Source organism: Macrosteles quadrilineatus, unplaced genomic scaffold (assembly GCF_028750875.1).
Source record: "Macrosteles quadrilineatus isolate MER2022 unplaced genomic scaffold, UCM_ALF_1.0 Scaffold_2__2_contigs__length_208266976, whole genome shotgun sequence".
NCBI lineage: Eukaryota > Metazoa > Arthropoda > Insecta > Hemiptera > Cicadellidae > Macrosteles > Macrosteles quadrilineatus.
Genome location: NW_026542595.1, coordinates 66,770,098 through 66,784,402, shown reverse-complemented (window position 1 = coordinate 66,784,402; position 14,305 = coordinate 66,770,098). Strand labels below are relative to the sequence as shown.

The following is a 14,305-nucleotide window of genomic DNA, read 5'->3' as shown; positions in this document are numbered from 1 at the left end:
AAACATTTGTGTACCTCATATGACAATGCCACAGGCGTAGACAATAAGGGAAAACATGAAGAAAACCCTCCAACTTACAATTAAATGGCTTACGATTAACAATTTCGGAACCCAGTTGCCGATCCAATTGTCCATCTTAATATAAATATGGGTTATTATTTATTTTAGGTCCAGCCAAAAACCTATATTTTCGACGTTGCAAGATATGGGTTTTAACAGTTACAATCCATAAAACCCATTACAGTAAAATGAGATACACAGTTAAAATGAGATACACACCTTATGATTAACTTCTTGATCAGCATTGTACCTGTTATTAAATTTACGGAAAGTAAATTTACTTTCCATACCTTATGATAGAAGTGTCTGGCGACCTCACGTATCTGCCCCATGGTGTAGTAGACGAAGCCTCTCCGCTTGCTGCGGTAGTGCAGCGTTAGACCTTGGCGCGTCTCGTTCTCACATATGAACGACGGGGCTCTCATGCGAGGATATGAGAACTTGAGGTACTCGTGAAGGTTGTCCAGTCCTGAAACAAGTGAATCTTGTAGCATTGAAGAAACTACGTTGCCGAGGAATCGACTCGATATAGTCAATCTTTAGGAAGACAATACGGCGAGGGGTTGGCTGGAAACTGGACATGATTATTGGCTTGAGTCAAAATGTTCGGCTAAACAGCTAGTCATAGTAACAAAGCTGCATAGAACCCTCTCCATTTTATTACACTTGTCTTTTACATATACCCAGTGAAGAAATCATAGTGTGTCCCCTATTTTAGTGTAACAATAGAATCTGACACTCACTTAATTAGTAACATATAAAAGGATTTCCCAAACATACAAATGTAAATTAAGTGCAATTTTAAGACAATCTAAATTCTAAACAGTCATTATCGATGATTAGCCTAAATAGACAGAAAAAACTGGACATATTTAAAAATAAACGATCTGTTTAATGAGAAACAATACTGGTATGAACCATGTATAGAGGGAAAATGTAGAAGAGAAATATAATAAATACAAATTTATATTCTCAAGTACATACAAAAGGGAATTAAATCGAAAGAAAGGCATATGAATACGTATGTTCATACAGATCAATTTTGGGAAAAAATCTATTACACTATACTAAATTCTACTCATGTCACCTTCAATGTAGCTCGGAGGCTCAACTAAAAATTTATGAATTATTAACAAAAAATACAGTTTTTCGCGTTATTTTATTATTCCTTTGGATGTAAATTTATGTCAACACTGGTTGTAATAAATGTACACCATTCGAGCCATATGTGGAATTAGCCTTGCAGTTGCCACATCTAAAATAGCAAAACGCTTAGACAAAAAGTGACTTGACCTTTCAGAGGTGGGAAAAGTATTGAAGTTTATAGAGTATCGTAAAAAAACTCAGAAAAATCCCATCTACTGGAGGAAGAAAGGAAACTAATCCAAAACGAAGGACTAACTCATAGAGGAGGAAGCTTTTAGGCAAACTCAGGGTTCTATATCGTACGCTAAGTGTGTTTTATTAGTTTTCTATAAAATATCTTTTGTGTGTTTTTCTTTCGTTCTGTGATTTCAGAAAACATTATTGTGGATATTTTACAAGGGAGGGGAAACACTTTTGACCTGCCTATTTTCTCATTAAAAAAGACAATATTTTAAACTTTGATTAGCGTTATCACTGTATTAAGAAACCTAGGTATCTCCTCTAAAGGTTTTATAATGCCTCCCTTTCATAGAATAAAAAATAAATTAACAGACTTTAAACTTTTAAACCCATGTGTGGATTACATCGTTTTGCCAAAACATAATGTCATCTAGTGAAGAAGGGTGTAACCCTCATTTTGGGGGTTATGCCCTTTTGGAAGACTTATGATGTGGTTATTTAAGAGGGAGTAATCCACAATGTTGATGGTTACACCTTTTTGGCAAACTTAATAAAATGTTCTTTTGTCAAATAGTTGAATATTGGGTAAACATTTTTTACCAAAAAAGAAAATGTAAATGAATTAACTTATTCGAGGAATAATTTATTGTTATTAGGAGCGTTTAAGTAATAACCTAACAAAAATCAATGATAAATACAATAAAATTGTGATAATAACATTTTTATTAAAGAAAAATAAAATAGTTTATATGAAAAACATACTACCTTGTTACATACTACATCAAAATTAAAAGTTGTGACACGTCATTTAAACAGAATAAAACGTCAAGGAATTCAGATTTCTTAATATACTGTAATACAAAAATTCATTCATGGACATTAGTTTATAAACAACAAAAAGTACTTAAATGCAGCCCTAGTCATCTAAATATTATATTTTATTGTTAAGCACAACTTGTTGATATAACCTGGTCTACCTGAATGTTTTAAATTGTTGACAAATATCATACAATGTCTAAAATAAGATAAGTAGGCCTAGGCTAGTTCTAGAAAGAATCCATGGTTAAAAGAAAATTAAGGCTGTTCTGCGTTGTGTTCCTCATCCGTTTCGGGCAGTTCATCTCGAACTGTGGAACTTGACGGCATGGTTTTATATTCTTCAAGGTAACTCGCTGGAATGATTCGCTTCTTGCAAAGATCATTGAAATCTTTATACTTGCTATGCTGGGTTGGATAGATGGGTTGTGGTGTGCAGGCATCTGTGCTTGACCGCAGTTTTTCTTGATTTTCATTTAAGCAATTCTCTTAGTTGGATCGTCATGCAGCTCGTTCTAAACTGTAATCCATTCTTCTCCTTTGTTAATCATAAGATTCCTGCAATCTATATAAATAAAATTTGAGTTTTGTCTGTACATTGCTCAGAATCATAAATTTGTAGGTTATTTTAACGTTTTATACATTAAAGAAGCCGAAACAAGTCTCATCTAAATTTCTGTCTGTCTGTCTTTCTGTAACACTCAAGATGGCATTTTACGCAATCTTCTCCAGGAAAACGAGAGTACCTATAAAGATCCAAGTCATTTTAATGTATTCACTGGATTGGCGAGAGTGTCTTTAGTCATTAAAACATGGCCTCACTACTTAGTAAATAAAATTACGGACGTTCAAAAATGCAGTTTTGTGCGATTTTTGTCAAGTTTTCGTCCAATTTTTATCACATAATGATCTATGAAATAACGAAAAGCTGTTCGGATCAAGATTATTTTTTCTAGCTGTCACTGATATGTTTACAAATGTTGTTTACAAATGTTGTTTACAAATACCGCAACCATTTCCGATCACGTTTTGAAGGTAAATCAAATCCAAGTGACATTAAAAACGTTGTCCTACATAACGGATTTAATTAATCGCAAGTGGAATAATATAGTGTAACCGTAAATGAAATAATTAATAACTAGGCATAATCCAGGTCAGGAACCAGAGATTCTTTGTGTGTAAAATTGTTCTTGAGTTTTGATAACCAGAAAGAAGACCTTGAATCAGTGTTGTATAGGGCTGGGAAACTTGAATTTATTAATGATCGTCGCCAATAGCTTACTAACAAGGATTCCACTCATTGACGGCGCTTCAATGGCGGTTGTGTAAAGTGTAAAGTAAAAAATCACAACTGCAGTGGGTGATTGTAACAGAGGTTTACGGTTTATGGATTATGCTAAACTTGCTTTTCCGATGTGTCACTTTCTTTTCCTACTCACCGTATGATGCAATCGCCGGACCATACAGCCAATAGGCTCATAGCCCATCTCTTGGGTACTTACGCCTACCCAATTATTCATAACAACCTTTTCGACGACGATCCTTGATACCGGTAATTTTCCCTAGAATACACGGCCTCCCTACTTAAGAAATAAAATATTACAATCGTCCAAAAACCCGGTGTTGTGTCATTTTTGTCACATTTCATTCTAATGTTAAAAGATATACGAATCATTGTTTAGAGAAAATAGGCCTACGTAATCTATTAAATAACAAACAGTTGTTTGTATGAGGTTGATTTTTTTTCAAACTGACACCAATAATTTTACATTAAAAGTTGTTTACGAATAAAGCGATTAATGGGAAATAACTTTGATTGCCAATAATCTTTTACGAGAAAATCCAAAACCAAGAAATCAATAACTTTGGGACTTGATTAACGCATTTAATTTGTCGGATGTAATTCTTAACTGTAAACGTTGGTTTTTGGTACTGGTTCTTTTCCTTAGAACCTTTGGTAGCAGCAAGAATCATTTTTACGTACCAAAACATCACTGTAATTTACAAATTAGTTATCGTTGGTGTTCACCTTATTTATACAGTCGTATTATAGCCGTACTCAATTAAATTGATGTCTTAACTGTATAAGTTTTGCTTTTTCTGTCTGGATTCAAAATTTTAGTTTATGCTAAGAAAATGATAACTCATTTAAGTAAAACATTTGTTTAGCAAACCATCATGAATTGTTTATGATTTACGTTGTTTATGTATCAATAGTTTGTGGCCTATTTTGGTAATTTTTATTATAAATTACCAATCTAAATTGTCTATAGTACTTCATTTCATATAGTAAGACGCCATTTCGACAGCATTTCGGGTCATCTTCGGTCCAAGTAAATATAGATTGGTATAATAAAATTTGATGACATTAATACAAATTTCAAATGCTTAAAACGTAGCAAATTTTCTAATTAAGTTCTGTATTTTTGTGTGTATGTCTGTTGGTAACGCATTTATGTCCTTTTTTTCTCAGTGTCACGAAAAGGACAAGAGCACCTTGATAATTAAAATGTCAACCCGAATAAAGTGTTAAATGGTAAGGTTGAGGTAGTACTTTAAATACTTTAAACCATTGTAGGAAGTAACTTTCAACTATAGGCTTACCTTAGGGATATGCCTCAGAGATCTAGGCCTAAGAAGCTTTTTTAGTTTAATCATTGGATTTAACATATTATGGACTAACACGAACCGGGTGACATTTAATTGCGAAGCATGTGTTTTGGCTTGAAACTGTCAGATACTGTATTTGCGAAGGTTTATACAGGGTGTTGAAAATGTCTGGAACCAACATTATATCTGGTGAGTGGTTAAAGAAAAACAATTGATATTTTGTGTACGGATATACTATGGTTTTACCTATCTTTTGGTGCCTTATGAAGATTTTTACCACTTATAGGGAACGTCCTGTGGAGGATTCAGTAAAAAGTTTTAATAGAAGTTTTTAATATGGTAAATGATACATCATTTTAAAGGCAATTTTTTTCTGAGTAAGGAGCCACAAGTTTCATCTCAAAAGGACCACCCTAGCGAAAATGGCGACTGTTTGAAATTTAAAAGTTCCGTTCCCTATAAGTGGTTTTTTAAATTTCAAACAGTCGCCATTTTTGCTAGGGTGGTCCTTTTGAGATGAAACTTGTGGCTCCTTACTCAGAAAAAAATGGCCTTTAAAATGATGTATCATTTACCATTTGCTTCCATTAAAACTTTTTACTGAATCCTCCACAGGACGTTCCCTATAAGTGGTAAAATAAGGCACCAAAAGATAGGTAAAACCATAGTATATCCGTACACAAAATTTCAGTTGTTTTTCTTTAACCACTCACCAGACATAATGTTGGTTCCAGACATTTTCAACACCCTGTATATAATAGTTTTGCCAGCATATCTAAAAATATGCAAACCAACTGCTGTTCTTAATATAAGAAGATTTCAACTGACTATTTTAAGATCCCCGTGCGTAGAACGGGCACACAGCTAGTTTTGGATAATAATAATATCATCATTTTCATGTAGGCCTACTCCAGAATTTTGTTTCTACTAAAACTCTTTTGTTTAGGGGGCCAAATTTGTTTTTGGATTTTTTTATCAATCACAAAATTCAGTGTGCCACCCACAAAACTAATGTTCTATTGTCTTTTTGGTAACATTTGTGCACATCCATTACGTATGGTTTTGGACTTGTTCTTGCTTAGTTACTATTTTTACCCACTCTGATGGAGCCCCATTTTATTCTTTAGCTGGTGCTCAATGCAGGCATGCACAGAATCTACCGGCATCATTGTGTTTCCAGGTTAGGAGGAAAGTCAGTGTTATGCTCTCCAGGTTTCACAATTTTTTCAAAACATAAAATAACCATTGTGGTTACTTGTCTGTTTTTGTTTTGTCCGGGACAAGAGTCACAATACAAGGATAATATTTTTACAGTTTCTCTGTCATCTACATTTATTAGTGATATACTTAAAAAGAATACTGCAAATTTAATTTGCTCCTCTTTTACCACCACACTCTCCCCAAAGATAACAATAGCCGTTCTTAGTGTTGCTTTCATAGACTGTAAAGTTCAAGTATGATCATTTTCTATTGTAATAAAGGAGCATGTTGTTTCTCCATGTGGTGTGTTTAATCAAGATCGAAAGTAGATTTTACCGGAATAATCCTGGTCACTGCTAAACGTTGTTTTTATGACGTCCTTCGTTTTATTATGAAGTTTTATGCTTCTTTCTTGTGATGTAGTCGGCTCTTCTGAGGCTGTATTATTAGATTTCTCACACTATACACACTTATCTTTAATAGGTTGGTGAAAACCAACATTAAAATTGTTTCTAATAACGCACTCACCCACTGGCTTTCTATTATTTGTCTAACAATTTACCTTATAAAACTTGTAGAGTTTTGTAAGGTTTCCAAACTCGACAGGCAAGTATTTCTTTTGTGAACTGGAGCTACAGTAGTGAGAGGGAACTGCTGGTAACTCAGTAATGTATTTTATGTAGTCATCATCTTCTTTCTTTGTCTTGTTTGCAGGAGAATGTTTTCCCCTGTTAATTGAATAATTTTTCGAATTCAAATCACGTCGGAGTCACCAATTTTAGTGGAAAGAACCTCGTATTAAACTCAAACTTAATATATAACAGGAGAAATACCTGAAACAAAAGTCTAAAGAATTTACACAAAATAAAATATGATTGCTTTAATTCAACATACCTTTTAAGTAACAATCAATTGTTCAGTACAAAATAAATTAAACCAGTGTATTGTTAGAAAGCCTAAAATAGCTTATTTTCTGTTTGTTTATCTCTCCCTAGTAACTATAAATAATAAGATAATTTAAAACATAGGCGACAACTCAACTATTTTTAACATTTTAAGTCTCTGGTCACATCACTTCATTTATAATCTTTCCTAAACTTTTCGTAGACTTTATTAGTAGACTTTTATTTGCCCTACAAAATAAAATCTTGATTGTGAATATTTATTTTTCCAGGATTTCACTTTATTTTTCCAGAAAACCACCATAAAAATATATAATTAATGATTTTTTTTTTACTTTCGAAATTAATTTTCTTAAAACAAACTTACTTTTCCTAAACATTTCGTTTATCACTGTAAAAAAAAAACAAATAAAAAAAAAACAAGGTGCATGTAGAAGATTTACTATTTGCAGTAGAGAATCTCCTTAACATTAAACAGAACAGTAGATTTTTTTAGTTCATAAACCGTAAGTTTTCTAAAGGTTCATTGTGCAGGATGAGCGATCTCATTGAAAACATTTACATGCAACTCTTATGCAACTTGATCAACTCTTATGCAAACAATAAAAGCTTCAGTTGATTATGGACGTGAAAATCATGAAGAAAGGTTATAAATTAAATGACAAAGTGATTGCAAACTTAGCAGTTATAAAGGAGAGTCGGTGAGATATTTAGTAATGCTTTATGTCTATTAAGATTTTTTAATAATTTCTAACAGATATTTCTAAAACCTATTTAATATTAAAGAATAAATACTTCCAAACTCAACAAATAACTATGTAACGGTTGAAAAAATATTTAAAAATGCCATGCATACAACCACATTGAGCCCGCTTAAAGTACTTTTAAACATGATACGTGACATTAACTTGAATTACACGTTTTCCGAAGTGATTTAACCGTCTACGTATGGATATTGGAAATATCTGTTTTATATTAGCTATAAAATACCAGCAAAGAAGAACACTAGCTAGCCAAATGGGTCGTGGATAATTGCTGTTATATATGTTCCGTAACACAAAGATAAATCTTGTTCTTCGATAAAGTGATTTAAGACTACGACGTATTGGGGCTGGCAATATCTGCTATAAATTTTCTTAGTGCTTTGCACAACACACGGATTGGATCAGGGAAGAAAACTAAGGGTTTACAATCAATCTGGAATCACTTTTAAACACATCCAACTGATATATGACAATATTACTTGTGTTTTCTTGTAAGTTGAAAGGGCTTTAAAAGATTAATGTTTTACTCTTTGTTATAAAATATGGTATTAAAAACATTAAAATCTTTCTGACATGCACTTTTGATTATGCTCAAGCGGATTGTAAGGACCTAAGTACTAGTGTTTACTAACAAGTAATGTAAGTGCATGGGTAAATTTTTTATTTGAAAGATACATACCATTCGGGAACTGTTATATAATTGTTGTACCTGTTCAGAATTTGATTGTGAAACCGTAAAAAATACCTGCAAATTTATAAAACTTATCAGAAACAAAAATAATAACACAGAAAAAATAAACTTGCTCAATTGTGTTATGCAATGGTAAACCAAGTTACTAAAAGCTTCTTTTGAGTTAAAGGTGGTTTTGCAAACATATTTTGGAAAATTATTCAGAATCTTGTTATAAACATATTTATTATAATGTATAATGGGGGTTATATTTGAATTTTTAAACTTAATTAGTAGATTTTTATATACAATATAAAAAATAGCCAAAAATGTCCTTTTATTTGGTCTAATTTTGATTTTTCCATAATTAATAAACGTTGATAAACTAACAGCCAAGCTGACGTGGTCTGGCATTGGAATACGGGGTAGCGGCAGCGTCTGTTCTAAATCAAAAGACAGACATTTCTTTCCTCTGTCTTCTTTGGACTCTTCAACATTTCTATTCATTAGGTCCCAATCATATTTTGCCATTTAAAGGGATGACTAGGACGGTGGCGTCGTGGCGTCCTGTGATCCAGCTTCTAGGAGGTCACGAATTGTGGATAGTTTTAGGCATGCACTGTGGATGCGATACTCCCTGGTGTGGATTAACGTTCGCACTAGTGAGTACTACAACTATCTACAGTACTCTCCTGATAATTAGACTAATTCGTTAATATCAAGGCAAGAATGTGGTTTTGATTCCACTATAACTATAGGCCCCTTAGTTGCCATTAGCTGTTTGGACTATTAATTAACAGCTGTGTCTAAGGAATATGTCGGCCTTAGTCACTAACAAGACTACAAGATCGCGCCACTCATCCTACACTCATCCTTCATTCATATTTGGGTTAAAATACGCACATAGTGGCGTCCCTATCTTAAATAATTGGTATGATTGTTAAAGGTAACAAATAGTTGTAGGCCTACTTACATTTTTAATTTTAATTTTTTTTTAGCTTTTAAATGCCAAAGCGTCAGAGAGGCAAAACAAATGTCCCCCTACTTTCAAGGTGGACAAAAAGAAGACATATAAATGAAATTCTAACTGAAATTTCTAATGAATCGTCTTCGGATGATGAAATTCCAGTCCCCTATAAAATGTCCTTCGACAGCACTCAAAATGTCCCTATAGAAGGCCATTGACCTTCCAGTTTCTTCTAAAATGGTAGACTGCCCACAATATGTCAAATCCCATCCCAGTTCCAGAAACCTCTAAAATTGCTGACTTGCCAGAACATTATTCCTTAATGGATTGCCGTTGAAGGTCAAGACCCTGTAAATATTGTTGGTGTTATAAAGAAGGATTTATTTGTTTGAGTATTATTTTGGGCAAAGTAGCCATTCTTTAGTTGTAATAACCTGAAGGGAAAAATCCATTAATGTGTAAGACATAGAAGACAATAGAGACCGAAGCTACGCAGGACAAAGGTCAAGACTGGATACAATACGTCCGAGATAAGAGCGGCCAGTCTTCAGCAGTCCACAGGTGAGGCACGATCATAGCTCGTTCGTTTCTGCCCACATTTATTATAAGTTTTGCCTTAAGCATAGTTCACGGGTTAAATATATGTTTTATTAGGTTATCAAGTTACAACAGTTGGCTGCCCTCCAAGTTCATCCTGTAATGATGCTTCTGACAACACCGAAATGAGTGATTGTACTGATGCGAACCTAATTTTTTTACCATAATCAGAAGATTCAGGACAATCATACTATGAAAATGAAACAAATTCAAACTCAGATTTTCGTGAGGATGAGATGCCTTAAAAATACAAATTTTGCCAAAAGAATATGATTTAAAAAATTGTTGATTTTTTTGCAATCATGGAGTGGTGACTGTAACACTTAAAATGCAGACTGCATTCCACAAAATGCGTTAGATAAGCTGTTGTTGGGTCACAGAGAGCATTCCTGTTTTTCCTATTTTCCAAGCTGTAGAAGGACTCTTGTGAAAACACCAAGAATATTAGAGAAAACTCAAGTAGCTCCTGGAGAATATATCCATATTGGAATTGAGGTTTAACATACAAAAACAATTACAAAATGTGTCTTTGCACTCCATATTATAAATAAGATTCATCGTCAACGTTGACGGCTTACCTCCGTCTAAAAGTTGCCAGGGAGAACTGTATCCTATCCTAATATCAGCTCTGAATGTACCTGAGATTGGAAACAAAGTAATACCTGTAGGTAATAATTACGGGCTTGAGAAGCCTAGAAATGTTTCAGAAGATTTTAAATCTTTTGTCAATGAAGCTAAGAGTTTAATTGAAAGTGGGTTGAATATTCAAAATCGAAAGTTAGCAATTAAAATCTCTTGCTTTTGTATGGATGCACATGTGAAAAGTTTTATTATGGGGATCATTGGCCACGGTGGATTTTATTCATGTACGAGATGCAAATTGAATGGAGATGCAAAGTGAAAGGAGAGACAGTAGAAAAAAAGGATCTTTGATGATCTCAATCGTGAGAAATGAACCAGTATAGATTTTATTGAAAACATAGATAAGCACTATCAAACTGGATACACTCCGATGACAGAAATCCCACAGGTAAATTTTGTAGATTCTTTATGTTGGATTATATGCACTTGGTCTGTCTGGGGGCAGTAAGAACCTTACTTCACGTTTTAAATTGTGTAACTCTTCATCAAAAAAGACCAGGCTTTCAAAGAATGGAAGGGATGTTGTGTCCAAGAGATTGTTAGGCTTCAAAAGTAATGTCCCTTCGGAATATGCACTAAACCCCAGAGATATGAAACTTATACCACGTTGGAAAGCCACGGAGTTCAGAACATTTCTTCTTTATCTTGGATTGCTACATAGTGCAATGACAATTTTGTTAAGCCCCTCTTTGTGTACTGATGTAGATTTTCGCTCTACAGCTAAATCTTTGTTGAATCAATTTGTGAAATCAGTCTCGCTGCTCTGTGGACGTCATTTGATAACTCACAATTTTCATGGACTGATTCATTTAGTAGATGATGCGAATGATATTGTAAATTGTAAAGAAGATGTATCTGATTGTCAATTTGAAAACTTCTTAAGAAAAAATTAAACCAATGTTGCGAGAAAGACTGTAACGACTCTAATTTAACTTAAAAAATACTGTAATGTGAGTGTTTTATATTTTATTACATTTCTATTTTGTGGATTATTTTGCTATTATGTAATTAACACATTTTCATTGAAGTAGCACTTAAATGAAAAAAAAAACAGTAGGTTAAATTTTCCAAACTAGCTGGCTCGAAAGAAAAATTTTAATTACCTAGACAGGACAAATTTTTAGGAACTGTATGTACAGCAATCCCAAAAACAGTTTATTAAAATAGACCGGTTTTAAAGAAATAAAATTAAAATGTCACGAAAATAGGTGTGTTTATCATTATTTCCAACATTACCGTATAACATATAAGTATATATCTTTTTTTAACAAACTAGTTTCGTATGCAGGAGCAATTTACCTAGGCTTATCTCTCGTACAAGTTATTTTTAAAAGTTTTTTTTTTAAGTTCTTAGGGAAAATATCTCTGTGGGCATGTTTTTAAATTGCTCCTATGGTAAATATGTATCAATAATAAGACTCAATATAATATCGTAAAGTATTATATCGCTTATTTTTGGAACTGTTTGGAAATTTTAAAATTTAAGATTCTACTAGCTGTAATCTATTGCAGCAAAATGTGGACTAGAATCAGAAGATTTGATGATGGGTTGTACGATTTAATACCAAATAATTGGCTGATTGGTCACACTAAATCTTTCCATCCAAACGTTGGCCTTAGAGAAACAAAAATGCTTGCAAAGCAGAATACGATGCCAAACAGCATCACATAGGAAATATTAGACTTTGAAACTATTAAAAGAGATATTGGTAAGTTTTAAAAAAATTATACATATAGCCTATAGGGTTTGAAAAAATATGGATCCAGGTTCTACATTATTCATGTAAACCACTTTTGCATTGTAGAGGGGAAAGTACACATCCCTGGAGAAATAGCTATATGTGAATTTAGTCTGGCAGAGAGTTTAACGAACGTGTACCACACCATGACGAGCCAAAGTAAGCTTAGAAGTACAGTAGTATGTAGTAATATAAAGGGGTCAGTTAACTTAGTCATACGCTTTAAGGCCCTCAGTGTACTTAAGCGAACTTAGTATTTTGACAGGATGAATTTTTTATTTTTTTTTTATTTTGAAGCAGCCTTACCTTAAAGACAAAATAGGTTTGATTTTGTTTTTGTTATACTTACCTGCACAGTGGGTTAGTTCAATTCAATTAATTAATTCAATTGGAAACACATTTTTAAAGACACAATTGATATATTTCATGGCCAAAAATACTTTGATTACTTGTATAGATTTACAACTACATAGATTTGCTTCTCTGTGAATAGAATAAGTATTAGGGTAATTATCAATTGTTGTTTAGTAGCAATAAACAACAATTATTAAATTATTCATTAGTGCAAACACAGTCAGTAGGCAACTAACAACTCGGATCATCATAACCTACAGTTTACCTTCCTTATCTACCCTAACCTTAAACACTTAATACAGTTGCGAATCTGTATAAAGCCCGACCTATTTGGCATGTGAGGAATGTATCCTCACATGCCAAATAGGAACTGATTAGTTTACAAAACCCAATGTTCAGGTAGACTTCTAAATGCCTTAACTGCTTTGTTTTTACTGTCTACGTGTTTGTCCTCTTTTCCTACACGATACTTTCAATCCTTAGTTTGTTCTTTGTTTACAACATTACAACCGATGACTGCCTAATTCCGTCAAAGACAAGAATTACAACTAAATAATAAAATTTAAACTAATGTAGTTTATTTAGTTTGGTCCTCCACAGAAGGTATCATTTTTTCACGTGGGTGCCAGCTTGGCAGAGTGGGCATAACCCCAGAATCCGCCATTTTAAAAATGGCGGCGGCATTTATTACATGAAACTCGTCGGGAGCTTATATCTCGAAAACGGTAATATACAGCGAGTTACTTTTATTACAATAAATGTTGCTTACACAATAAGGAACAACTTTTGTATTTACAAAAATGCCCTAAATACTGTATAACTATTTAGGAGTAGTTGAGCAATTTATGCTAATTTAACCTATAATTTTTACTTTTTTGGCAAAAAATTCTAATATCTTTAAAAAAAACTGTTCTTTTTAATTTGGCACATAGCACTTATTGCTCTTTACGGTCAAAATACCCCCATCTAAGCAAACCTGCAGACTAAACAAACATTTACCTGGCTGCATTTCTACTAAAAAATTAAAATTGTCATATTTAACCTATAGTTGTTATCTCTGTTGCAAAAGAAAAAACTAATAATTATAAAAAAGTTGTTATTTTGTAATTTGGTACATGGCACTAATAGTGGAAGAATATTAGGAAAATCGACCTAACAGATTCGAACTACCTAGAAAATTTGCACAGCTGTTAAGTAAGCCATGTTCTTGAAAATGTCAAAAGTCCCCGGAAATCCCTGCTGTGCTTCAGCCGCCATCTTGGAAAATGGCGGCCAATTTTAACTTTTTTGACAATATTTCCCAAACTATTGGTATTAGAGAATTTTTGTAAATACAAAAGTTAAAGAACGTCTAAAAATACACAATTTTCATATTACAAGGTTTGCTCTATCTCTAACGGCTATTGAGATAAATAATAAAAATAGTTTTAAATTTAAAATTCCCATGTTATTCTTACGAAGGAAAAGAAAATTGTTGCAGTTTGCTTATTTGTGGATATATTTTTATCAAACTTGGCAAACTTATTTATTTTATACTAAGCTAATGATATTTAACATAATTACACACTTTATAACCCTTCCAATAGCAGTAAACGTAGTACTTGTTAAATTTAGAGTTATTTAAATAGGGATTCTATCTTTCATTTTTAAGTATTATT

General features: G+C 33.0%; 1 protein-coding gene across 1 annotated transcript in view; it reads right to left on the bottom strand.

The window, feature by feature from the left end:
- LOC128985881 (soluble guanylate cyclase 88E-like) overlaps positions 1-14,305 on the bottom strand; it is a 287,954-nt gene that overhangs the window by 152,192 nt on the left and 121,457 nt on the right. The window contains exon 4 of the mRNA XM_054405845.1: positions 351-529. Coding sequence (XP_054261820.1) covers positions 351-529 — 179 coding nt within the window. The remainder of the gene's footprint in view (positions 1-350; positions 530-14,305) is intronic.